The 27,471-nt window shown below is 43.1% G+C and overlaps 1 protein-coding gene across 4 annotated transcripts in view; it reads right to left on the reverse strand.

Moving 5' to 3' along the window:
* The window catches only part of LOC308311943 (filamin A-interacting protein 1-like), a 101,572-nt gene that overhangs the window by 40,868 nt on the left and 33,233 nt on the right, over positions 1-27,471 (reverse strand). For all 4 annotated transcript variants that reach the window (XM_080758748.1, XM_080758750.1, XM_080758751.1 and 1 more), the window contains exons 2-6: positions 23,081-23,298; positions 22,125-22,306; positions 20,175-20,348; positions 19,138-19,221; positions 18,369-18,463 (exon numbers count right to left, since the gene is read on the reverse strand). In XM_080758748.1, the coding sequence (XP_080614874.1) occupies positions 18,369-18,463; positions 19,138-19,221; positions 20,175-20,348; positions 22,125-22,306; positions 23,081-23,288 (743 nt within the window). In that variant the 5' untranslated portion in view covers positions 23,289-23,298. The remainder of the gene's footprint in view (positions 1-18,368; positions 18,464-19,137; positions 19,222-20,174; positions 20,349-22,124; positions 22,307-23,080; positions 23,299-27,471) is intronic.

Here is a 27,471-nt window from a genome sequence, read left to right on the forward strand (position 1 = left end):
AGGCTTGCAGATACAGTAGTCATACACACATACAGTATAGACGGACATAGACAGACAGACAGACAGACAGACCGTTTTCTAAACAAACATGTCTAGAATGATACAAATGACACCCCTGTTCATTCTGTTCTATTGTCGGCACACAAGGATGCAGCAATTATTATAAGAGAAGTCTGTGTATAACTCAGACGCAGGCCAGGGCCATATTGGATGTGTGTAATGTGGAATGGTCATACGTTATAACCACTTAAACACACTTAAACGCCTGATGGAGGGGAAAGGAACTGGTCTGAATAACGTGTTCCTTCCACGCGCTACGTCAGGCCGGGGAAACTCTCCCCTGTCAGGTGAAAAGAAGCAGCTTGGGCTCCTCATGCACAGAAGGAAGCATGAGGTCAGTCCGCTGCCCCCCCCTTCAGGTTGGCAGAGGAAGTGTAGCGCCCAGGATTACATTAGATAATTGACACTGGGTGAAGAAATGGGTTACAAAACCGTGGGATACAAACTTAGAAAAAAAAAATGCATCATCATACTTCATAACCTGGCAAGCTTGCACCAAATCCTTGGTATGAGTACAAAACATCAACATTCAATCATTCTTTAACCGTTTTCTTGACAATATCAACCACTTTAAACCTTTTTCTCACTGCTGTGCTGGGGCAGACCACCACATTACACCACAAACAAAATGGCGGCACCACCAGGGATTTACAGTTGTTACACAAATCCGAGTCGGCTGGCCCTCGTTTGTGTTTATATTCTGTGGTTCCTCCATGTTTGAGGGAATATTCCTCATTCCTGCATTTAACATGACCATCATTTTGCACTACTAGAGGCAGGGTCCAAGAGTGCAGAACAATACCGCCCAGGCCAGTCACATGCAGGCTTGATTCATAGTTGTTTTGTAAATGGTTCTCCTTGGGACGTACTGATAAGGTAAATCAACTTGATGCGGTGCTAAGGCTAATACAGTCTTGATCCAGATATCTTTTTTGGATATCGCAGGTCAAGGGTCAGTCCTAATAGGCTTGGATCCGTTTTTATAGATTGAGTGCTGTGATTTCCTTGAGTGTAAAAATTGCGCCTTGATTTTGGGCAATTTAAACGGTATTATCACTTAAAGACCCACTCCCCACTTTTTTCTTTTGATTTGTTTTGTTAATTTTTACCCATGATAATCCTGGTAGATTCTTGCACTCTGCATATTTCAAATCCTAAGCATTCATATAGTGCTTTACAACTTAATGCTGGTCTTCAGAGTTCAGACATAGCACTGGATCCATGGCTTGACAGAGAGCAACGCAGACAGGGTGTGACGTAACGTGAGGCCAATCATAGCCTCAGTAAATGCATACCTGATTATCAGACTGAAGCTTCTTAACTCGTCCTCTCCTGTTACCATAGGCGGCGATCTGTGGCCAGTGCCAGCATAATACGAAAAATCCAGAGAAGAAGACCCGTATGCCGTAAACCATGACCCATAAGTAATAATCGGCCATTTTCGTGCCAGTGTCACGGCTGTGTTCTAGCCATAGAACCATTGATATGGTAACTCGGCCCTCGAATTAATATTTTATTAAGCTCCCAACATTGTATACTTTATCCCATTCTGAGCCCTAAAACCTGCGTGTGCACGCACACAGAGGATTTGGTTTTCAGCTGTTTCTACCACAGAGCATTATTTTATTCTGGATTACGGCTCTTTTATCAAATATCGTGTTCTCGTGAATGTTGTAGGAGCCTAGGGTTTAAATAGCTTTCCACAAGATGTCTCAAGAATGGCATGGATTGTGTTTTAAAGAAGCAGTTCACTCAGTGGAAGTCAGGTGCATTTGGTGTTTTTGTTTGGGTGTTACCCAAATTCTGGAAATACAATTAACATACAGTACATTCATATATTGTATTCATGGATATTGTAATACTAAATGACTAAACGAGGACAAAGATATAGCGAAACATTTAAAGGTGCTCCTAGGGACTTTTTTTTTTTCCCCTGAGGTTTTAAACCACACCAGCAGGGGACATAACATATGGACAAGGACTTTAAAGAATGCAGCTCTATAGCCATTGTGTAACTGGCTTAAAAATGATTTAAAGTGCATTTAGAGTGCATGTTCCCATGTGAATCTTGCCCTTTAGTGCAGCCTATCATAACTTAATTCATGATCCAATATTCCAGTTTTGATATTGTGCAGTGCCAGATAGAACCAAGCCAATGCCTTGCAGGAGCCAAAAGAAAAGCTAGTTGAGATTTTTCATGTTATTTTGGGTTGAGCATAAAACTGCCAGTAATATATGGCTTCTTGAAATGTGAGATCATAATGTTCTTTGTTTGAAAAAACGAAAACAAAAACAAAACGTGTACTTTAGGAATGAGGTCATGCTATACTTACATTAAATTAGAGAGAGATCTAGGCATGGTATTTATTCGCCGTTTTCATTCTCCATGCACTCGCTTGTCCCAAACCGCGGATGCCCCGGCATGATTAAACTTTATGGGGAATTGGCTTAAATGGTCGTGTGGTGTCATGCAGATTACGAGGAATGTTAGAGCCCCCGTTATACTTAGTCGGTCACCAGTTTCGCGCACCGAAAATAGCAGATCTACAAGCTCAAAGTGCATCGAAAGAGTGGTGTGCCATGAGCTTGTAGATGGACTAGTTTTGGTGCGCGACACCAGCATGCAACGGAGTATAAATCCGGCCCAATAAGAAGTGGTCTCCTCATACTCTGCCCCAGAGGTATGGCAAAAGCCCTGGAACACTGCTGACATGATGGGATTGTAAAATAGAAAAGCTAGTTTCCTGATCTGATCCGTTGTCAAGAAAACATCATGTAATGAGAAATGCAATGAATCACTGAAACATGATGTCTTTATGACGATAAATACCAGTGGTGGAAAGTAACTGTACTTTTACAAGTACAATTTTGAGGTATTTGTACTTTAGTATTTCCAATTCCCAATACTTTTACTTGTACTCCACTACATCTCGGAGGCAAATATTGCACTGTTACTCCACTACATTTATTTGAAAATTTCAGCTACTGGTTACTTTGATTATTTTTTACAAAACATACATTAAACACTTCAGCATCGCAACACTTCGTTGCGATGCGACTCCTTGTGAGCTTGTAGATCTATTTTGAAAACTTGAAATGGCACATTCTGCACAGTGAGTATACTTTCTACTTTTGGTACTTTAAGTATGTACATTTTGATGCCAATACTTTTGTAATTTCACTCAAGTACATTTTGAATGTAGTATTTCTACATTGCAGTATTGGTACTTTTACTTTGCAAGTAAAACATGCGAGTACTTTTTCCACCACTGATAAATGCAGTGAATCAGAGTGAAACGTGATGTCTTTATGATGATAAATACAGTGAATCACAGTGAAACGTGATGTCTTTATGATGATAAATACAGTGAATCACAGTGAAACGTGATGCCTTTATGATGATAAATACAGTGAATCACAGTGAAACGTGATGTCTTTATGATGATAAATACAGTGAATGACAGTGAAACGTGACGTTTTATGCTCTTTCTGCGGGAGCAAGGAGGCGAGCACACTTGTATTGTCTTATGTAAGTTGTTTTGTATTGCTTATTTGTACAGTACATGTTCTCTCTCATGGTGCCTGGGGTGAGGCCAAAAATAAATCTCCAGCTGTGGTGGTTGGATAATAAAGTTGTAATCTAATCTATATGAATAAATAGCCAGATCACTCAAACGGAGTATAGAACGTAAAGCATGGTATCTCCACATTTTCTTGTTCTCTGCACGTGTTCCCAATTATAAGAGCATAGTGACCCCAAAGCCTTTTGTCTCAATAGAAACATTCAACAAACTTCTTTCCACCATCTTATTTTGGAAATAACTGAATATTTAAAAAGCCACCATGTATGTCAGATCTTTAGTCAAGAAATATCATCCAGTATGATATAGCACCTCTCTCTTTGTCACAGGGGGGAAATGAGCTTGTCTTATAGCACTTTCAACACGGTTTTGGGCATGTCATTATAGTTAGAAAAAAAAGCTGATACAGTATATAAGCTTTTTGCGCTTACAGTATATGCCTATTTTTGAAATTGTTTGAATAGAGTTTAAGTGGTTAAACTGCATCATTTCTTCCTGATTCAGTGGCTCCTGGACCTTAATTGATAAAAGTCATAAAGGGGAGAATAAAGGGGAGTGGGGAGGTGTTGTGACATCATTGTTGGATTTTATCAGGCTAATCATTACAGTGAACTAGTGAAGTCAGCAGGTGACGCTAAATACAGCTCTACTCTCCCTTGAAGCAGTATCTGTGTGTCAGCCTACTTCACACACACACACACACACACACACACACACACACACACAAAACACAGTGTAATTGAGGTTTGAGGAGGGAATAAAAAAGAAGTTTGCCCTTGAGACGACCTCTCCCGTCCTGGGTAAAGAGCTGTGGTGGGCCGGAGCTATCTGCTCTGAGGGAGCCGAGAACGCTGCATGCACTGCTTATTGCTATTATGATGCCGTCGTTCCACAAATGTTTAGTGCCTTGTGAAAATCAACAGTGCAGCGTGTGGAGTATAACTGTATTAATGACCACCAGTCTGGTGTCTCTCTCTCTCTCTCGTTCCTGTCGTTAAAAAGGACGTACGGGATAGGATTTGGCCGTCGCACATTGTTAAACGATGTGGATTATTGTGGGTTTACAATTACGTTTACACAATGTTTTTGCAGAGGATTTAGTGGGCTTGTAAAAGTTGGAAAACCTTTTACACTGCGTCCAACATTCTCACTTAGAAAATTCACTTTTGGTTGCGTACACTGCTTACAATAATTGATTTGTTAATTCATAGAATCGTTTTTGTTCCCATCATACGTGTCTTCGAAGAATGACTACAGCATGCCACCAGCAAGACACCATTCCCTCTCAATACTCTAACAAGGCGTAAAAAAATATAATACTAAACACAGCCTAGTGAGACTACACAGTTAAATCAGTGTTAATTTAACTGTACAAATGGAACCAAATGAGCCCTCGGTGGTTCCATTTGCACACTCTGGAGTTAAATAAACACCAAGGATTCGACTGCGTAAGGTCCCATGCAGTATTACAGGAAAGCGTCCTCATCAATCATGTCCAACACCTTGCGTCGAGCCAGGCTAGAGGACGACGAGAGGAAGAAATGTAACACCCAGCTACGGCTCCTATTTCCTGTTTTTTTAACGTCTCGTCAAAAAGCCCAGGATGCATTGCAGTGGGACAGGGTGGTCCCTCTGACAGCTCGCTGTTGTTTGCTGCCAAGGAGTCAATCTCTCCGTAGTTTAAAAAATGTTGGGGTTTCCATATCGTGGCCTGACACCCGACCACCTCCATCTCGACAGGTCCAACCCCCACCTACTGTATACTGTACAGGATACACTGCTGGATTCTTTCACTCACCTTGTAACCACAATCGCACCAGTGCATCAGTCGCCCTCCATTGTGTTGCTGAGGAATTCACAAGTTGCATTATCACTTTGACTGTGGCCTGGTGGCCACAAGTGGTAATAGCTTGTGTGGGGCCGGAATTGGGGAGATTACTATTCAAGTGCTTCCGTTTTCCCCGCTCGGAGGAGGCTCGCATGCCTTCATTTAGCGATGCGATGAAAATCGGATCCAAACCTCGGAAGTCTGATCAGCACAACGGACAGCGGCGTAGTTTTCAATCCTAATTATAACAGTAGGCTTTGCATGCGTGAGCATGTTCCGTGCGTGCAGGGGAGAGTAAGGCGTTGCCTAGCAACCGGCTCAGGGAGAAAAGTAGTTTTTTAGCGGTGCCATTTCAGATCCATATAAAGCGATATAAAACGTAGGCTACGGTATATACAGTACGTCAACAACAGATGACTATTAAAACACGCAACAGGTGTATATATACGTCAATCGCAGACAATGTGTTAACAAAGTCCCTGAACGTGGATGGAGGTGGATACAGTACAGTAGGTACTGGCCATACTGGCCTACAAGAAAACTGCTCCCCCCTGACAGAAGAGCTGCATTTCTCCGCATTTGCAACTAAAGGCAGTGGTGTTTTGGTCTTGACTGGACTCTTCTTGCCTCGAATCCATCGAGGAAAAATAAATTGAAAGCTTGTCTCCCATAAACTGTGGTAATTAACATTAACACTGGTCTCGTAATGGTGTTGCTTTCTGACACCCTGTGAGTGCTATACAAGTGCTGTTTTCAATCTCATGCAAACAGTAAAACTGTAGCAGTGACTTGTTTGGGGCTGCAACCACATTGCTTTCCTGTTGATAGGATAGCTTTACCACAGGAACCCTAGCATCCCTATGCTGAGGCAAACATTCGGCGAAAATTGCAGATCTACAAGGTCACAATGCATCACATTTGCAAAGTGTTGTGAGCTTGTAGATTGGCCAGGGGGAGGCAGTTTCACCAGTCAATATACTAAGTATACAAATAATTGCTCAAATAATTTGCAAAATACAGTAGATGCTGGGGCATTTATCTTGCATTTATATTTAGCAAGTCAATAAATCTGTTTATTTTATTATTATTATTACTACTAGTATTTCTATAAATCTTCAGTCTGGGTCATGATTGTTTTGGCAGACCCAATGACTCTTATCTCCCAAATATAAATAAAGTGTAATATGTGCACTGCTCAGGTGAAGATACATACAGTACTGTACAGGCCCTGTACAGACTCTATATCCCCCATTTACTGAAACAGAATATGAGGTCATAATTTGCGCTGACATGTTGACTGTTGCCAACTAGTCTTTAACACAAGTTCACATTTTCCTCTGACATTGGTATAAACATTGACCAAGCTAAAATCTTTAGTCCAAACGATAGATGTGTTTCAAACATTCCGTTAACCGATTGCAAATTGACCACCTCTTAGATTGAAGATGCAGATTAATAATTCACATGAACAGCATGAAATGATAAACTAACCCTGCCGCATGTACAAACAAAGTATATGGAGAATGGAGATGGTGCCACTTTCACTCACTTTCCCTGTCCACACATTGCATTGCGACAACATCCGGCAGGCCCAAGATAAGTGATTTCATTTGGCAGGCCCCCTGACAGGCTCTCCCTCCCCGACTATATATCATTCACTATCTTTGACACCCTGTTGGCTCATTGTTCAGACGCGGCAGCTGCCAGGTACAAGGACGTAATGTCCAAGTTCTTGCCGCCGCTTCCTTCCAGCCTGACAACACGGAAGGAAATAAAATAAAAAAAGAATGGCTCTCCGCTTCCCTTTACCATGTTTTGCCAAGCCGTGACTCAAGAGAACAAATGTGAGAAGAAAGTAAATCAGAGACCTTAGCTTCGCCGGAGGGTCAGCGTGTATGTGGCTACAATGTGCATGTCGTCCTCTGGATCTTTGCTGCCATTTTTGTAATTTGAGTCTCGCCATCGGTTGCCGTCTCACAGCGCAAGCAGAGGCAGTGCATGGTTGATTGGCGAACTAAGAAATGTTACAACTAGCTGGGGTGCATGCGTTCGGTCCAACGTACTAACAGTTCACCCTACCCAAAACCCAAACCCTACACCTAACCTCACAGGAAGCCACTGGCTAGTTTAACCTGCCACAGGTTAGTTTTACTACGGGTGAGTCACACTAGGTCACACTAATCTAACTAATAACTTTAGAAATGTATAATTTAGTAATATCTTCAAAATATGAGGACGGAAAATGACAATGTATGGCGCCAAATTTGAGGACGGAATTGGCAATAAAAATATTCCTTATCCATTACCCTCCACACAAAGGAGGTTTGATGTATTACTGGACTGATTGTTCTAAGACAGACTATCCACTCATGTCCCAATAAAATCCCGGGGGGGGGGGGGGGTAAGAGTATCTTGCTAACTCATGCTACTATTCGCTGTTGATTATAGGCAGCACCACACCGGTCTGATGACTTCACAAATTAGGATCATGGGTCTCGTATGTTGGCTCCGGGGGAAAAGACAGTTGTTCATCCTCACAAATTATACTGACTGAATTGCTGAAGATTTCAGGGACAGCACCACAGCAACGGTCCGGATTTCTGTGTTAAGGTCGTCGTCCCCCACTGCTTTAACACTATAAGACCTAAGGACCCGAAAAGTCATCTTTTTTTTCTATTACATTTTTATCCCACAATTTTGTGAAGTGATGTGAGCTTGTAGATCTGCTATTTTTGAACAGCCAAAGTAATACAACTAATGTGTTTTAAAAGCTCAAAATCTAAAACGACACAGGCGCTTTCCCAGTTTTAACGGATTAAAGAAAGTTCCAAAAGGCTAAAGGAAAAAGCCGTTGGGGTCTCATGTTCTGCGGTCGGCGAGGTCTAATCGGCACATTGCTGTCAGCGAGACGTAATCACATTACGCCATGCAGCGACGGCTCACTGGGCCTAATTACCGCTCTACCGCTTTACGGAGGCACCGCAGCATTTCTTTTCTTTCTTTTTTTCCTTTTTCTTTTGTTAAAGTCTCACACACAGTTTGAAGGGACTTAAAGGGATAGTTCAGATTTTTTTTTACACGTAAGCTGTATGAAATGGTTGCAACTGTATTAATTGATTGCCCGAGTCCTGTGGTGGGAGTTCTGCTCTGGTTTTGGTGAAATATTAAGTAGTTCCGGTCATTTTGTGGGGGGCACTGGGGCGGCGGTGGCTCAGGGGTAGAGTGTCTGGATGGTAACCGCAAGGTTGCCAGTTCAAACCCGGGCTCCCCCAGAGTTACTGTCGAAGTGTCCTTGAGCAAGACACTGAATCCCTAATTGCTCCCGATGTGCTAGTTGGTGCCTTGCATGGTTGCATGAATCTACAAAACTAGCGTCATTTGTATTGACCTAATTCTACCACCAGGTTTTGCGCTGCTGCTGGCGTAGTGATACTGGATACAATGAACGGAACTATAACCCTTTAAAGATGTGTACTGTACAGTACTTGGTTACCTTCCACCATGAAAACACAACCGTCTGCTGAGGACCTTTTACTTACAGCAGGGGTTCTCAAAGTGGCTGCCGCCCAATACTTTAATATTTGGAATTCTTCGATATCAGTTTAAAGCTGGAATTCAGTGATTATTTTCCCAGTCTTTCATGTGTTTATGAGGTGACAGTACACACATGAAAAACTGAATGCGTTAAAATTGAATCCCAGAATAGGGATGCTGGGGTTTTCTTCTGTCAAGTTTTCTTCTTGACATACTGTATCTTATAGGGAAATATTGTCATGTCTACTGTAATATGACATAGATATAAGGTGCTATTTACAGTGGTTCCCTGCCAAAAAAAGGTTTGAGAACCATTGACTTACATACTGTACCACTCCACTTACTTACTGTATTTATCTGGGCTGAATTAGGTCACAATCAGGATAGTGGTCACTTTTTCCTATGACACTCTTAACATCCCCTCCTGTGTGACTCGTGAGTGTCATGGTGGAGTCTGTGTATCGACTGAGACACAAGAGCAGGCGGGGCTACGAGGAGAAACTAGTCCATTTATTAGGCGTGTGAAAGATCAGACCAGGGAAAAACTGAACAAATGCCGTAAACATTAAACCTCCCACCACTAGCATTAAGTTCAGTAATAAAATAAGTGAATTGAACTCGACTTGTCTCGCAGTCGTTTATTCATGATCACCGTTCCTCAACCCATCTGCCCCGCATTAACATTTCAGGATTCCAAAACGCATGTCCCTTGAGAGGTGGATTGACACTATGTCAGCAAGTACAGCAAGCATGGAAGAATTGGCATTTGCATCTTTCATAAAGACAGGAATGCATCGCTTTCCCTCTTACCATGATAGACATGACAATAATTTGAATTCTAGGCACTGTAGAGAGCTAATATCGATTTAACATGACACAAGTAGACATTAACATAAGGTTGTGATCTATAAATACTGACACCAGTAATGAGAGAGAGAGAGAGAGGCCCAAATGCCCAGGGCCATCACATAAAAATGTAACCCCTCGAAGTAAACAAAACTGTTCGTTTTTCCCAGAACTGCAGCTCCTTGAATTCTCTGACTCATGTGGAGATGAGCCAGGTTTTTGTTTTGAACGAGCTGTAGAAGACAGCCACATGTCATGTGTGTGCTTAGTGGATGTCTTTGAATGTGGCACATTTGTGTGATTCTTAACTTCCAACACCGGTTGCAAGGTGTCAAGCACACAACTGCCAAAGATATGAATAACGTCATATTGGCCAGCTCAGAGAATTCTCCTCTTCAACTTCAACTTAAAGATTGTGGGTACTTATCTGTAATGTGAACCACCCATTCAGTGCAGCAAATACATGTGATCAGTTGTCAGTTGGCAAGTATGTTTGCAAAAGTAGGTTATTTGATTTAATACTGAACCACCTATAGGTCTGTGTTACCTGACATGACGTTTTATGGATGTCATTGATCTTGTATCATTTCCTCTCACCTCTCTTATCAAGAGCAGCCTCCTGGAATGTACAGTATGTATGTGTAGGGGTCGCCGGGTTGAAACCATTTTGGGGGAGGAATACAGGTGTGTGCTCTTCCTCCGGGGGGTCATGAAAGACCAAGCAGCTTTTGCTGAGAGCTCAGGAGTCATTTTGTCAGCAACAGTTGATGAATGAGGCGGATTCCTCTATAGCATCCACAGTGAAGACGGGGGGCCTATACTCATGCCTGTAGCGGCTGTCTGACACCCCCCCCCCCCCCAAAAAAAAGAGGCGTTTGTGGCCATGTGATCTTTAGGTTGAGGCCTATACTACGTTCACACTCTGCCTCCGAGGTGAACCCTCGTCAGGAACCAATGCCGATCGTTCATAACGAGACGTTCCAGGTCGTAAAAATCAAAACGCTGTGCTCGGATTCAAAAGACGACAGGGCAGGATGGGATAATAAGCACCCCGGGCCGATGTGATAGCATCGCCAAGGAATGTTCTAGAAATCCTACACACACACACACACACACACACACACACACACACACACACACACACACACACACACACACACACACATGGATGATGTCACCGACCGCCGCTGCTGTTAAATCAACCAGATGGCATGAAGATAGTGTACAATGTGTGTCCTTCAAAGTGATGACAGGGAAAGAAAAGTTTTGTTATCAAATTAAGGGCAACTGAGTTTATACACACACACACACACACACACACACACACACACACACACACACACACACACACACTATGCTATGTCTACATGAAATGCTATCTAAATACATAAGTTGAGCCCAATTGCATACATCTATAAGGTCATCAAGGCTGGGGCAAGTGCTACGGGCTAAGACTGAATCTGAAGAGGTGGGTTTTCAGACAGTATGTAGTTCTGATTGCAATGGGAAGTGCATTCCATAGTTTTGGAGCCAGAAGGGAGAAGAGTTTGGGACGTGTGGAGTGTTGTTCTGGCGTTTTTAGTGAATGTACTTAATTGGCTCATCTGAGCACGCGGGAGGGTATACAGTATATTAATGTATTGCCCTGCCCTCATGCATGTGTGGTAGGATATGGTGATGAGCTCTGTCTCTGTGTGTCTGTCTACTCAAAATAACTTGAGAACAGATGCAGTGGTAGGTGGACGACGTTCATGAAACCTGGTGGGAGTGATCAGTACGCTAGCTGCCCTGAAAAGATTTGCTTTTGTTTCAACAACAAGGTGTATTATGTGTATAGTGTATTATGGTGTAATCCTCAGAGAAATGAGACTCTTTCAGTGGAGCAAGTGCAGAGGGGAGCTGTGTGTGACCATGCTGATGGTCGTTGGGGCACTCATCAAGGAAGGCAACTGTGTTGCCATTAGGTCCATAATAATTTTTACTTTTGCTGTAATTTCACCAGTTATCAAAGTAAATTTCTCATATGCATCCCATACTTGGCCAAAAAGTGCATTTCACTTCAGATTGTCTCATCCCATGTGTTTCATGTTATCCGCAGGCCATTACGTACTGCAGGGTTCTTCTTGGTATGACTGTGGATGTGCTCCGCTTAACATCACAAGTGTTTGGCACTTTGGCTTGACCACAACTGAGCTTTTCACCCGCATGACAACCTATTACGTAGCCTTGTTGGGTTCTGTCTGTACCAAAAACGCATGCGTATCTCTCTAAAATAAAATCCCCCCAAAACCCTATTATTTGTAACCTTAACCTTAAACCGGACCACACAGTGGAAGTTTGACTTAGTGGAAGTTTGAAGTTTGAATAGCTTCCTGCTGTCATACAGTACTGCATTGTTTAATGTAAGACCTAGTTTGGTTAAATCCCATGCACACATTAAAATCATTCTGAATGTTCCAAATATAAACATGGAGTCAAGTGTCCTAATCAGCGATGCGGTTCATGGAACCAAAGAATATAGAAGGTCATAAAATTCACTCCACGCCGCCCATGATCCCTGCAAAAAGAACAAAGCAGATCCGTGCAGGCAAGGAAAGCTTGCCTGGCCTGCTGTATGCAGTGTGTGTACTGAAGTCATGTTTTAAGTAACATCTGTTGATAGTTAGGGTCCTGATCTCGCTCTCTCACACCCCTGCTGCTTCTGCAGTACCCGGCGCACGATGAGGTCATCACTCGCGTACGGCTGCTCAAACGTCAATTAATCAGAGGGGTGGCGGGGGGGACCGGTTGATCCCAAACCCCCTGCCCAGATTTACATGCTTTTAAGGGCTTCCAGTGAGGGGTGGTGGTGGTGGGGGTCACACCGCAGTCACATAGCTTCCTGCTATGAAACTAATTCAGAACAAAAAGTTGACAGGGGAGAGCGAGTTTATAAATGGACGGCGTTATGCAGTGTGAGAGACAGACAAATGGAGAGAGAGACGGAGAGAATGAGAGAAGGAGAAAGAAAGAAAGAAAGCAAACCCGGGGTCCATTCCCAGACCCTTGCTGCACATACGTAGCCCTGCAGGGATCTAGGCCTAATCACAAGTCGCCGCTTGCTGCCAGCAGCGCCCCCAGAAAAAGGAAATGATTACATCCAGCTAAAATGCATCATACAACGGATTAACGAGCGTGAAATTAAAACCTGCTGCATGCAGCGGCACAGCGCCTCCCCCTCAAAGAGGCGAGCTGCGGCCCCGCATGGATGTACGCGTGCTGCCGAGTGAGCATGGCCGTCCTCGCCTCGGGGTGAGTGATAAGTCTGCTGTCTGCCTGATGAAGCCGAAGCCGAAGCCGAGCCTTGTTACCGCATGGCATGTTCTGCTGCGGTGATGTTTTTGGAGAGATCATGGCGCAGAACGGAAGCCGCCAAACGCAGAGGCTTCTTTGCTGCCGGCAGGATGGTTTACCCATGCAGGCCGCTCGCCCATTTTCTGCTTCCTCTTCTCCACCCCCTCATGTGTTTAAAGAGTGAGGAAATATTGATACGAGAGAACCAGAAGGTGTTGTTCATCTTTTATCTCCCAGCACCCCCCTGTTTGTGCCAAATACCCTACGTATTTTGTGATGAATATTCAACATACAATGGATATCTAAGGATGGAACACGTTATACCTCCACAACACATACACCCACCCACACACACACACACACACACACACACACACACACACACACAATTAATCTACATTGATGCTTTGCCCTAACAACTGTAACTACTCGGCTGGCCAGCTAAACAGAGCGCTGTCCCGAAGCTAAAGACAGATGCTGTTGGCAGATGTCGAAAATCCCATGCATTACTACTCCACTCGGACACGAGTGTCTGGATGTCTGCTACTGAAATGGAGACCAGAATGAATGAATGAATAAATAAACTTCCCTAGCATTTCCATGGCAACCTGGCATCTCCTTGAGCATGCACTGTGATTGATGCTCCTTCCGAGCTATTGTGCTCTCTCTTTCTCTGTCTCTCTTTTTATTTTTATTTTTTTGGATCCCCGTCTCGGTCGTATAAATCCTTCTCCTTTTCTCACGCCATAATTAACGGGACCCTGGACGGGGATGGAGGAGAGGATGTCGGTGGTGAGGGGGGTTTGATATTTTTCATGGCATCGGGGCTCTTCCTGACACGCTCGGTGACGAAGCGCAGGCCTTGCGTCGTCAACGTCGATCCTTCGATCCAAGTCAAACAGCCTGATGATAGACCTAAAAGTGCAGTGATGTGGTTGTCCCAATTAGGTCACGGGCTGATGTCCAGATGTGTTTCCCTTTTCGCGAAATCAAGTACTGAAGTGCGTGTCTTCACGTGTGTATGATGATTGCATGCGTGCGTGCGGGCGTGCAACATTTGATATCGCTGAGGAAGCGAGGCAAAGTTAGCACGGCACAGTGAATGCACTATTATGGGGCTTTATAGAAAACATCACTCAAGCATGTTTCCACCAGGCCTCCGGCAGTCTCAGCTTGGCTGGTTGTGTTAATACAGTGACAGGTAAACCTTTCCAAAAGAAAGTAGCCTACAGAATATGACATTGACTAGAATGCTGTAAAGGAACTGCTTCTATTAAATGTTTTGGTTATTATTTTCAGCCCGTGCAAACGTCATAGTTCTGTCGTTATCAACTCATCCTCATGCCAGTTGAGATGAGATACAGAGAATGTTTCTTTGTCGACATTACGCACACTGAGGCGGCAAGAAGGGTTGTCCCGATCCGGTCACGTGATCGGAAATCAGGGCTCAAATGATTGGAATCGGATCGGGAGTCTGTGATTTTAGATATTGTGATATGTGTTCTATAAAAATATAAATATCGGATGGAGAAAAATCTGTATTGGCAGATAAATACAGATCAAATGATCGGAATTGGATCGGGAGCAAAAAAAACTGAAAACGTGATCGGGACATCTTTAGTTATGTGCATGACTTTGTTGCAGCTTTCTCCAAAACAACAGACAACTGTCAATGGTGACGGTTCCTAAAAGAACAAACGGTGACTTCTTCATGCAGCTTGTGCAGCATAATCCCATGGGTTTATGAAGCCAAATGACTGCATAGAGAGTGGAAATGACCTATGATTACACCATTTATCTATACTAGAACACAACTCTCCCCCTCTTCCGTGTTAAGTATAGGTCTACTCTATTCTGTTCCTAATGTAGCATGTTCGTTTTGCTTCAGAACGTTACGCTATAAAGTTATGCTAGCAACCCCCCTGTGTGTTTATGTAACGCCCGGGATTCGAACTCGGGTCTCCTGTGTGAAAGTCCAATATCTTAAGCACTACAGCGTAGTGACTACACCAAAGGATATCCATATGGACCGGGGGAGATATTACACTTTTGAGGCCACTCAGGCCAGCAGGCTGAGGCTCTGAGTCACTCTGCTACATTTATGTGGACAAAGGAACTAACCCCTGTGTTTCAACGGATGTGAGTAGATAATTAGAGAATTAAATTAACCACTTGAACTCTAGCATCCCTATACTGGGCACGAAGACATTTTGTGTGGAGCGAAAAAAGAAGGGGGCTGCCTAGTATAGACCCCTGGGGGACCCCGGTTAAGAGGTACTGTATACTGTATAGGATTTAAGTGGTTAAATTTAGAAAGTTACTATTTTTGGACAGCTTCTTAGGCCATATTATTTCTGACCCCCCCCCCCCCCCAAAGAGGAAAAAGAATCTCATCTGTAATGTTGTCAAGAGGCACATTTCGGAACGGTTACATACTCGGTGAAAACAGAGACTGACCATGCAGACATGGGTGATATCCTCCCGGAATGATTTTCACGGGATATGGTTTCACTGTCTTGTCCAGTGATGTTCACAGCGCAATGATAACATAACGCTCATTTTTGGGAGGTGAAAGCACTCGAGTGTCGTGTCTGCCAAGTATGAATCCCATGCGTTTTTTGGGAGAGATATTTATGTTCATTCAAAGCAATCGAACCGTCCAAACTCACAGGAAGGACTAACAGTGTGTGGATTTTGTTTTAGGGTAGAAATTCTGAGCAAATTCTGAGCTCGAAATGACGTTGCCTTATAAAGACATTCATACACGGGTCCAGGCTACAGGGAATGGAGTGTGTACTGTTTATTAGAACGCTAAAACAAGCTAGCCTTTACAAGCCAGCAGTAGGCCTATCATCTGTCCTTTTGGCTGTAATTTATTTATCTGTGTGTGTCGTCACGGCCATCCATCTGTTAAGTGTGGACTTTGAAGTTTACAGTGTCATTATTTTTATGCAAATTGGTATTATTACATTAATGTTACCTAATTAAGTGCTATTTCTGTTCCACTGTTAAGGCATTGGTAGACTTCAGTCTTCCCATGTATTAAAGAAGAATTTGTTTTATTGTGGTGTTTTTCCCCCATTTTAATGGGGGTTTTCGTGTGAATGTGGTGTTTTAATAATCACTGGGGAATTATAATATCTGGTGGTTCCTAGGTACCTCATGAAACGTTTTATCAATAGTGTCTATCGGATTGATCTAAAATGGTAATTTGACTCCTCTCACTTACTGTCCATTGCCTTCATAAGTACAATGTGAAGTTACAGTATACATGCTGTTTATATAATTTTCACATATCTGCACACCAAAATCCTTGGTGTTAATTTTATGTCAATTTGGGTAATTGTTTTACTCTCTTGTGCTAAATTAAAACTGTTGCTGCGTGACGGAATGTGTGTATTAAGCCTGAATTATACTTAATTGTGCACCGGTTTCGTGCTCCGACCATAGCCGATCTACAAGTTCACAAGGTGTTGCACTGCGCTGCGTTGTGGGCTTGCTGATCAGCTGTTTAGACACTGGTGGGCAACCAAGTTTAAATCAAACTTTATGCGTGCACTACGTCCCTGTTGCATTGTGGGCTATAATCTAACACCTTTAAGTCCATAAAAAACACTTTTAAGTACATTTACCAAGTACTGTACTTAAGTAAAACACTTGAGGTATTTTATTATACCTTTTCTACTAGTACTATACTACACAACATCTCGGGGGCAAATATATTGTGCTCCACTATGGCACACACATAAGTACACATACACACATTCTAAAATAGCCGATCTACAAGGGCACAATGCCTCACGTTGCGAGTATTGCGACGCGTTGTGAGCATGTAGATATGCAACATTTTTAATGTGTGTGCTTTTACTTTTGTACTATCATTATATTTTCATGCCAATACTTAAGTATTTTGCTCAAGTTACATTTTAAACACGGGCCTTTACTGGAACAGAGTATACTACTTTCACTTCTTCCACCACGGAACTTTATTACTTGTTTTGTAAAAACTTGTTTTGTTAAACTAACACGTAATCCCCGTGCACACAGTTTGTTGCCAGAGGTGGAGGGGGCTTGCAGTGAGCCTGGGTAACAACATAATACCAACTCTACTGAATCCCCCTTTGGGGAGAAATAAGGTTTTATCCCATCTTAACCCTCCACGTCATCCTCCTAAACCGCTGTTTCTCCACGTCCGGTCCAGCGACCACCAAGGGGTCAGAATGGGCCATGACGGGTCTGTAACTCTGAAAGTGTTCCTACAAATCATCCCACAATGCATTTCGCGGGCAAACATCGGTCAGGCACGCCCACTGGCCCGTACACATCTCAAGATGTTGCTGTACAAATACAGCCAGCATGGACAATGTCATGGCCAAGAAAGATCAAGAAGTAACCCTTGTACTGTAGTTTTCACCCCATTGACACCACTACGATAAACCTTACAGCTCAACTTTGGAAGCGCTTTATAGCGAAAATAGCAGATATACAAGGTAACAACGCGCCTTTGTCATACAATTTGGTATAGCAAAACTTAGTCTCGCGTACTGTAGCTATTCCACAATCTCCGAATGCTAGTCTGGAACTACACTTGCCGAAATCTGAGCAAGGAAGCATTTCCCTTAACGGAAATCTTTACATTTCACTTTTTTATATATGCTGCATATAGCAGCAAGCTATATGCTTAGATGATTTCTATTTATATTAGGATACATTTGCGCGACTGTAAAGACAAAACGGAAGTGTGGAGGAGGCTTCACTTCCGCTTTAATATCGCTTACTCAATATGATCAGAGCTTCCATGCTCCAGAAGACTGTATGACGGAATGATTTGAAAATTGCAGGAGGCAACAGTCTTGTCACGCAAGAGGGTGACCAGATGTCCCCCTTTGCGTGGGACAGTCTCATTTCTAAGACTTTTCAGGCGTCCCACAAATTGAGACCCTGTCCCACATTGTGACTGGCAGACATAGCTGATCTGCTATTGTCTGCATGCAACCATGTGTAAAATGACTTGTGTTTTGTAATTCTACTGGATCTCTTGTAAACTAGTCCCTTCCTAACATTTTAGTCTAGTTTGTATTTGTTGTCTTAGTTTTAGTCATCATAGCTTAGTTTTTATTCAGTTTTCACCACTGAATCTTTCGTCATATAGTATTAGTCAACAAAATCAACAGCGGAGGACTGACCTCTCTCTGTCCTGCTCCAGCAGGTTGGTGAACTCGTCGCTCTTCTTCATGAACTCCCCGTGGTTCCTCTTCTCGTCATCCAGCTTGTACAGGGCCTAAAGATACAGAGAAAGAACACTTTATTGTCCATTAAGTTTGACATGAAATGGAAATGTTGTCTTTGGCACTCTGCATGGCAAGTCAGTTTGCAACACTAAAAAACAACATTACAGTACATACACAATGCATTATAATACTATATAAAATGCATTACCATAACGTAGGAACAGTGATCATGGGGGCTGTGGGGATTAGGTGGTGGAACTATTTAAACATATTCTTATTTAAAATGTCCACAGCGGTTGGCACAAACGAGGTCTTATAACCCTTTTTCAAGCCTGCTGCCTGATGGTGACAGTTCAAATTCCGGGGCGAAGAGGGTGGGTAGAATCATTGTAAATCTGAATTGCCTTTTTTGGTTATGGAAAGGTTGTATTTACGTTTTTGACTGAGGCTAAATCGTGGAATTCTTCCTCTTGTCATGTCATATGAAAGCAGGGAATCATAGCTTCAAATTGACATATTGGTTGTTTGGTTTGATCCACCAGCTTTGGAAAACAGCGAGTTGAGAAAAGGGTCTTGAAATGTTCACTTCTGTGGACTCTTAACATTACACCTAGCTACATGTCTAAGCATTTATTTAGTTAGTCTTGCTCCTGTGACTGTCTCTGTATGAAAAAGAGTCACATGTCCTGAAGTTGCAATTGTTTGCCTCCATTAATGATCTTACCTGCTTGTGCGACTGCTCGGCCAGCAGCAGCTGCTCCAGCATGCGCCTGTGCGTTTCTCTCTGCTTCTCCACCAGCTTGTCCAGCTGCATGTGGCGGCCGGGAAACAAACAAACAAACACACACACACACACACACACGCATGTTGACTTTTACGTTTTAGGCGAAGCCTATAATAATGCAAAAGCTCTTATTGGCCGTGTGTGTGTGTGTGTGTGTTTGTGTGTGTGTGTGTGTGTGTGTGTGACAAGATGACGTAAATTTTCCCTTCATTGTCAATGGCGTTTTTAAAACAGTGAACTAAACATAAGGAGGGGCTCAAAAATACAACACGCCTCATCATAGTGATTCGACGGTATGCTGGCAAAGTGGCCGACTGGGCCCCAGACAAAAATGGCCAATCATTTTTGGCAAGTGTTTATTTCACACTCTGGGGGGATATGTTTATAGAAGGGAAGACCGGCAGCATATGGGGGGATAGGGAGATTAGATAACAAGCAGGCGCGGTTACAGGAGCTTCTGCGGACCATTATGCCATTGACGGGCACAAATTAAATGTGCAACAAAAGGCAACATTAGTGTGCGCCTTGCACACGACTCATCACACAACGAAAGTGGAAGGTCTGAATTAATGGTCATATAGACGACGCCTTCATAAAATGTCACGTACTTTCATTGGTTGGGAAGACGATATTTGTAGAGGTATTTGTACTTTACTTGAGTCTGTCGAGTTTTTGGTACGTCTTTCAGAGCAAATGTTGTACTTTTACTACACTATTTGAAAACTTTAGTTACTTTAGTTACAAAATATTTGTATACATTTGAAATTTTGCAGGATGAGTACTTTTACTTTTGGTAATTTATTGACATTTCGATACCAATACTTTTGTACTTTGACCCAAGTATATGTTGAATTCCGGACTTATACAAATGACTTATTACAAACTACTTACTACTCAACTACTTACTACTGTATATACACTACAGTATTGATACTTTTACTTAAGTAAAACGTCTGAGCACTTCCCCCCCCCCATACCTCAGCCATGGGCTTCTCGTAGATGTCTTCCTGGAAGTCGTCCGTCTTGCCCTGGATGGCGTCTCTCTGCAGGGCCTGCAGGACCTTCTGCGGCGTCACGAAGCCGTACTTGGCCTCCAGCAGCGCGAGGTCGATCTTCTCTGCCTTCAGCACCGTGATGACCTCGTCTCTGGCCTGCATGGGGCCGACGAGGGTGTTAGTGGGTAGACGAGGTTTGGCGTTATCAACCCAGTATGGGTGACTTATCAAGGCCGTTCAATGGAGCCAGTATACTGTAGGGCAGGCTCTACTGGAGCGGAGAGGTTGTTGTTGTTGTCAGCCTTTGTCCGACTGATACTAACCCTAAATCTAACTGTCTCAACCAGCCACATAAGTCAGTTTTATTTATTTGGCACTAGCGACTACCGTGAAAGAATCGTGGGTAGTTGGTATATCGGAGGGAGTCCCTCAGGCTGTAAATAACAGCGTGGCGTTTTAGTCAGCTTTTTGTGGTTAAATTACGTTTTTTAAGCAAATGAAGTGTGGCCGTCTTTAAGGGCCTTCCATCTCAATAAGACCATGGGAACATGGCAGTTGTTGCTGCACTTCTCTTTCTAGCCAGGATCACCAGCTAGGCTTCCACAGTCTGCTAAATGGATTACCCCCTCTTTTCTCAAAAGTTGGAAGTCAGGATGCTTGACTCGTGCCAAAGTGAGTGTATACGGCTGCAGTAGATGCATGCAGATGTGTTGTACTGTGTTCCTAGGTGTTTGGAATGGAAAAGACGGGAAAGCACAATACTCTCTGGGATGTTGTCCATGGGAGAGTGCATTTGAATGAGATGTACTGTGATGCCCTCTCTCTCTCTCACTTTCTCTCTCTCCATTTTCGATATTTCTATAATTTCCATTTAATAATTATTTGATTATACTCTATACTGTATGTGAAGCAAAGTTAGAGTTAGCTTTAAAAATATAAATATTACAGATTTGCAAAAATGTTCACGATTTTTCAAAAATAGCAACACCAAGCTCATAGAGCGTCGCAGTCACACACCCTTTCATGACGACGAGAAACCCGGAAAATAATTCCCCTCATAGACTTTTCAAAAAGTATTTATTTAAAGACGTTTACGCCGTGGACAAAGCCAACTCGAGTTGTGACACCGGGGTTTTTCCCTGCTGTAAGTGCGAGGGTAGGGGCGGAAAACGGCTTCAGCTGTTCGCCGTCCATTAAGCCATTGAGACTGGGAACACATGTATTGTGTCACGTTAGCTTTTAACCACTTTAACCATTATTTTAAACTTTAGCTGTTGAAAAATAACAGATCTACAAGCTCATAGCGCAGTGAAAATGTGGTGCAAATCTTTGAATATATACAGTATATTCTTAGACAGGCAAATATTTTTAACTCATATCTTTGCTTTTGGGGTCCTTGACATGCAAACGTTTGAGAACCACTGCTATAGAAACAGGATTTTCAGAAAGATTTAGAATTTAGAAGACATTTGTAGAATCTGGTCTCAGTTCTCTATGGCTCTCTGTGTGTCTTGAGTGTGTGTCGGCTAATCAGTCCCTGTGTGTCTGACTATGTATGACCCAGTTGGGGTGATGCCACGTTCGCCTCGCAGGCCTGTGTCATGCTGTCATGGTCAAACCTTCCAACTGTTTGAGAAGTCCACTTTGTTCAGGTTCACTTATCACTTTGGCCTAGCAGGCAGTGTGTGGACCAGTCTAAAACCACGGTTCCCAAAGTGAGGTCCGATAATAATTCAGATTTATTTGTAATTTCTTTGTACTTAGCAGTACTCGTACATATCAATGGGCAATTTTGGCCATTGATATGCACGAGCCAGCAGCTTTTGTAGCTTGGCGTTAAGGAGAAGTCCTTACCGCTATGGACCCGAGCTAGGAGTGAATATGGAAGTGAAGGTTAAAACCTGAGAAGAGAAAGGGGGCGTGCTCTCTCACCTGCAGCTCTCCCTCCAGCATGCTGAGGAGGAACACCAGGTCGTCCCTGGAGAGGTCCCTGCCCCTCTCTCCTCGTTGACTGCACCTGGTGCTGCCTCCGCTGCTGGAACTGCCGCTGCCGCTCCCCCCGCTACCACCGCTGTTCCTGCCCCCCGACGCCTTGTGGTTCCGCTGAATGGTACCTGCAGTGGTGGAAAAACAGTACTCACAATTTACATCCATCCATCTTCAACCGCTTATCCGTAGTCGGGTCGCGGGGCAACAGCTCCACCAGAGAGCTCCAGAGTTCCCTCTCCAGAGCAACATTAGTACCTTCCTCCTGGGGGATCCCGAGGCGTTCCAAGGCCAGTGTGGCGATGTAATCCCTCCATCTTGTCTGCCCCGGGGGCTCCTCCCAGTGGGACGTGCCTCGAGGACCTCCCTAGGGAGATGCTCGAGAGGCATACTCTACTACTCTACTTTTTACTGAAGTAAAAGTAGCAAAACTGTGATACAGAATTACTCTGTCACAAGTATAAAAGTCCGGAATTCAAAATGCACTTGAGTACAAAGTACAAAAGCATCGGCATCAAAATGTACTTTAAGTACCAAACGTAGAAAGTAGGCTACTCACTATGCACAATGACCCATTTCAAGTTTTCTAATGTATACAAATATTTTGAACAAGCTCACAATGCGTTGCATTGCAGCGCATTGTGAGCTTGCAGAAATGTGTATATAGGGCTGAAGTGCAGGTTAATGTATGTTTTGTAATAATAATCAACGTAACTAGTAACTAATGTTTTCAAATAAATGCAGTGGAGTAAAATACAATATTTGCCTCTGAGATGTAGTGGAGTAGAAGTAAACCTATTGGAAATTGGAAATACTCCAGTAAGGTACAAACACCTCAAAATTGTACTTAAGCACAGCACTTAAGTAAATGTACTTAGTTGCTTTCCACCACTGGGGTGTACCTGTGTCGTCCGGGGGTTCCCGGTACCTACTGCGCCCCCTCGCCCTTATCCCCGACAGCTCTTCTCTCTCGCCGCCAGGCCGCCTCATGCGCCGTGTCTCCGCCCGCGGTTGGTGTTCTTGTTGTGGTGGTGGTGATGGTTGTAGTTGTTGGTGTTGAGCCAGCTTGGCCTTGGCCGTGTCTTCCAGGCTGTTGCTCCGAGAACGCATGTTTCACCACCTGTCAGATAGTGACAATAAAGGGAAGATGACTTTAATCACTCTGTGATTTTTTTACTTTTTCTGTTTTGTATGTGTCTATGGAGTTAACGTTACTCTAATAGACCCCCAGTGGTTAGAATATTCAAATATATATTGTATGTATGTATGTATGTATATCTGTGTATTTTCGGTTCCTGAAACCTGGAAGCCATTGAGTCAAAAGGCCAATGAAAAACCACCAAACACCAAATACCAAATGCGTGGTGGTCGAAATACCACCACGTTAGTGTCATCACAATATCATCCCCTCCCCTAACCCCTCTCTTTTAACATAGAACAACAGCTGTGGGTGCGGCTTCAGTTCAGTTTGGACACCACCCACCTGAAAACAAGGTATACTTAATTAACTGGTGGGTGTGGCCACATAAAAACATCCTTTTAACACTTTCTGTACACTTAAAAAAAAATACATTCTCGTAGTATAATCAATACCTGATGATCTCACGGCACCACCACTGAACCACAAAATAAATTCTATATGAATCGTGATGCCAGGATTTAGGTGATTGAAGAGGACAAGATAACATCTGTGTATGTTGCGACGTGTGTGCATGTGTGTTCACATTGTTTATTTTCAAAAGATTTGTAATGCACTTGAAAACTTGAAATTAGAAATTCTGCATAATGAGTCATTACCTTAAATTCATACCTTAAATTAAATAAAAACAAAGCCTAAAGACTTGACAATTTCATCAACGGATATAAACTAGACTAAAATGTTATGGAGGGACTGGTGGAGGAGAGATCCAGTAGATCTCATTTTATGCATGGTTGAACTTTGCTGTCAAAATCAAGTCTAATCAGTGTGGTGGTATGTACAGTACAGTACAGTACAGTACAGTATGTATGCACTCATTCTGGTAGTTGCTACATGTGCCTGTGTTTCTGTCCGTCTGTCTACACAGTACTCTGATCGCTTACAACATGTCAGCGGACGAGTCATCGCGACCATAATGCTTGTAGGCCGGTATAGACCGCCCGTCCTCTTGTGTGATTTATCTCTTCTTTTTCGGCATTCAAGCGAAGCAGAAATATCCAAAACACCAAAAAAGGCGGTCAAAAAAGAGAGAGCTTGCAGAGACAAATCTGTGTGCCGTTTGTTTGATCCCCGGGAAGAGTAATCATCGACCGCAGGGAATTACATCATGCACGTTGTGTCGGCGTGCACGGTCTCACAGCGAGATTTACAGCATAACCCGTTGAGACCTGAGACAGATTCTACAAATAGGAATATAAGTCCTGACAGTTTTCAGAAAAATGTATGTTTCTATATGTCAGTGGTTCTCAACATTTTTCATGTCAAAGACTCCCAAAATTATTTAATTGGCCGCCGACCACCCCCCCCCCATCTGAAAAATATGTTGTTCCAGGAGCAAAGATATCAGTTAAAAACATTTGCTGTGAAAGAATACGATTATTGCCGTGCTACGAGCTTGTAGATCTGCTTTTCTTTCAACAGCTAATAATGGTTAAAATGGTTAAAAGCTACAGTATAAGGTGACACAGATGCTTTGCAGGTCTTCATGGATTAAAGTAACATGCACAAACACTGCTGTCCTGACCAGACAAGGGCACGACTTTATTTATTTTTTGCCTTTTGATTATCTCCTTTTATTTCTTCCTGCAGCGTTTTATTGTCTATCGTCTGCGGTTAAATCTTTCTAGTGGGACGCCTCAAGATCTGCTTTTAATCGACCGCTTGAGTGTGCGATAAATGACACGCATTGTTAGCATGACACTCTGAACGCAGATGTGAAATAGGACGTAGTTTTGCATCTTGTATTTGTTGTTCGTTGTTGTCGTCCTTTGCAGCCAAACTACCACTGCATGCTCATGGCAGTTTCTGTTCACTAAAAGTACGTTTTAATTACTCTACATGGACTTTATCCAAGCCCATGTTTTTGACCTGCAACGTGCTGCAATTTTGCCTGTATTATCAACGATAGTTTTCACTTACTGTGAAAGTGATCTAATTTTCACTCACCACTTTAACATATAATTAGACTGTTAGCCCAGGAGGGGGGAAAGGGAAGGTTTTTTTCTTTTTAGTTTCTGCTCTACAATCCTGTAGTGTGTGTTTTGCATCAATGAGGTCTTGTGACACTTTATGAGTAAGAGGGATGGCTGATTGATTGCATTATGTACGCTGCAGGCAAGGCGCCACATGATTCAGAGCTGATGTCATTCTCCGGAGCAGAAGGCTGACGGCATGAGCAGCACACATTTACTAAGTCTGAGATCTGGGCTGCAGGCCACTACGCCACTGTTTCCCAAACAGTGGCTCAGGACCTATATAGTGGGTCGTGCGGATACATTTTTATGGGTCGTGAGTGAATAGCCCGTTATTTGAGTTTTTCTACGGGTGCAGTACTTAGTTTAGACAGTTTTTGGTTTAGACTAGTCATTGGTTAGACCAGACATTAGTCCTATACAACTACAACCTATCTCAAACCCTCACCCTAAACCTAACCTCCCACGGGGCAGCACACCTAAACCTAACCTTACCCATGTCTAACCAATGACTACTCTAAACTAAGTATGCACCCCGTTTTTCTAAAGTATTTTCACGTATCTTATGAATTAGAGGGGACAAAATTAACCTGCCTATTGAAATTAGCAGATCTACAAGCTCGCAACTGAGCTTGTAGATCGTCTATTTTCACTAGTTTGGGTCACGGGAGACATCAAATGTATCTTTTGGGTCTCCAGCTAAACCTTTTTTAGTTAGAGTTATTTATGTAACCACATGAACCCTAGCCTAGCATTCATATTCTGGCCATGTCATAATAGGCAAACGTAGGTCTGCTATTTTCGGTGAAGAGATTTGGTGTAGACTAGAGGGGAAAAAGGGGGGGACAGAACCCCAGTCAATGAAGTATTTATTGTTTAAGTGGTTTCATTGCACGCCTTAGTTTGTGTGTGAGAGTATGTACTGTATCTAGACCAGTGGTTTTCAACCTGTTTCATATCAAGGCCCATTATTTATTTGGTATTTGAGCCACGGACCACCATTTGATGATATTTAGCCTAGCAGACCCAAAACTAAAGGATATTTTGTTATCGTTTGGATAAAGGTTTTCCACAATTCCATGCTGTATTGATGTTGGTACCGTAGGAGAGATAACGGGTAAATGTTGATCAAAATGTGTAGACTTATTTTAAATTAAGTAACGCAGATGTTTAACAATAATTAGCTCTTGAGAGTGTTACATTTTGTGCGAGTGCATGTTCGTCCATGCATAATAATTGTGACAGCCTCTGGAGAACAGCTGGCAATCGTAAGCGTTCCGTCATCATCGGCATGTCACTCCGCTGTGCTGACACGTCGTAACTCCGCCGTTGACGCAATCTGCCCCTGAACGCCGAAGAAATGCAGCTATTAGTCACACTAGCACAACTATAGTCTCTGCCCTGTCGAGATTTAGTGCCTCGAGTTAGGAAATCCTCTTCGATGTACACTGATTCGAGCTACAACATCACACGCACACGCACACACACACACACACACACACACACACACACACACAGGCATATTACACAAAAGATCTGGAAGATTGTGCAACAGATTTGAAGTTTGAGTTTGATCTGGGTCAGCCGCACTGTAGACTGTACACAGACAGCACAGCAGAGATTCACATTATACTACATTATCTGCAAGATATCCACGATGGACCAGAAATATGTCTGGCTTTAAAACACGTACAGAGGGCCTTGATGAAGGAGGGGGGCACTTATCAAGGCATCTGGCGTGTATTCCCAGATCGGTCCCCTGAATGGGCTCTATGCACACAGAATAACTATTCCTACTTTGGGATTCATAATCACGCTTCCGGGCCGCTTCCCTACTTCCTTCATTATCATCCTTACCGATGATAATAATTAAGGCTCTGTTCCATGCAGTGTGCAGTTCAATTTCAAGGACCCCCATAACTCTGAGAGAGTAAAATGGAACCAAATGGACCCTTACAGGTCCATATAGGTTCCATATGTACACTCTCAGAGTTACGCACCTGTACGGGCCATTTGGAACCCACTCAAGGACACTTTGAGACCAACTGGTGTAGCAGAGTGTTTCCAGTCTTTCCAGTGAGCCAACATGCACAATAGCATGTCTCTGTTTGACCAGAATGCA

This window comes from Protomyctophum bolini (genome assembly GCF_963924005.1).
Source record: "Protomyctophum bolini genome assembly, chromosome: 24".
In the NCBI taxonomy this organism is placed as follows: Eukaryota; Metazoa; Chordata; class Actinopteri; order Myctophiformes; family Myctophidae; genus Protomyctophum; species Protomyctophum bolini.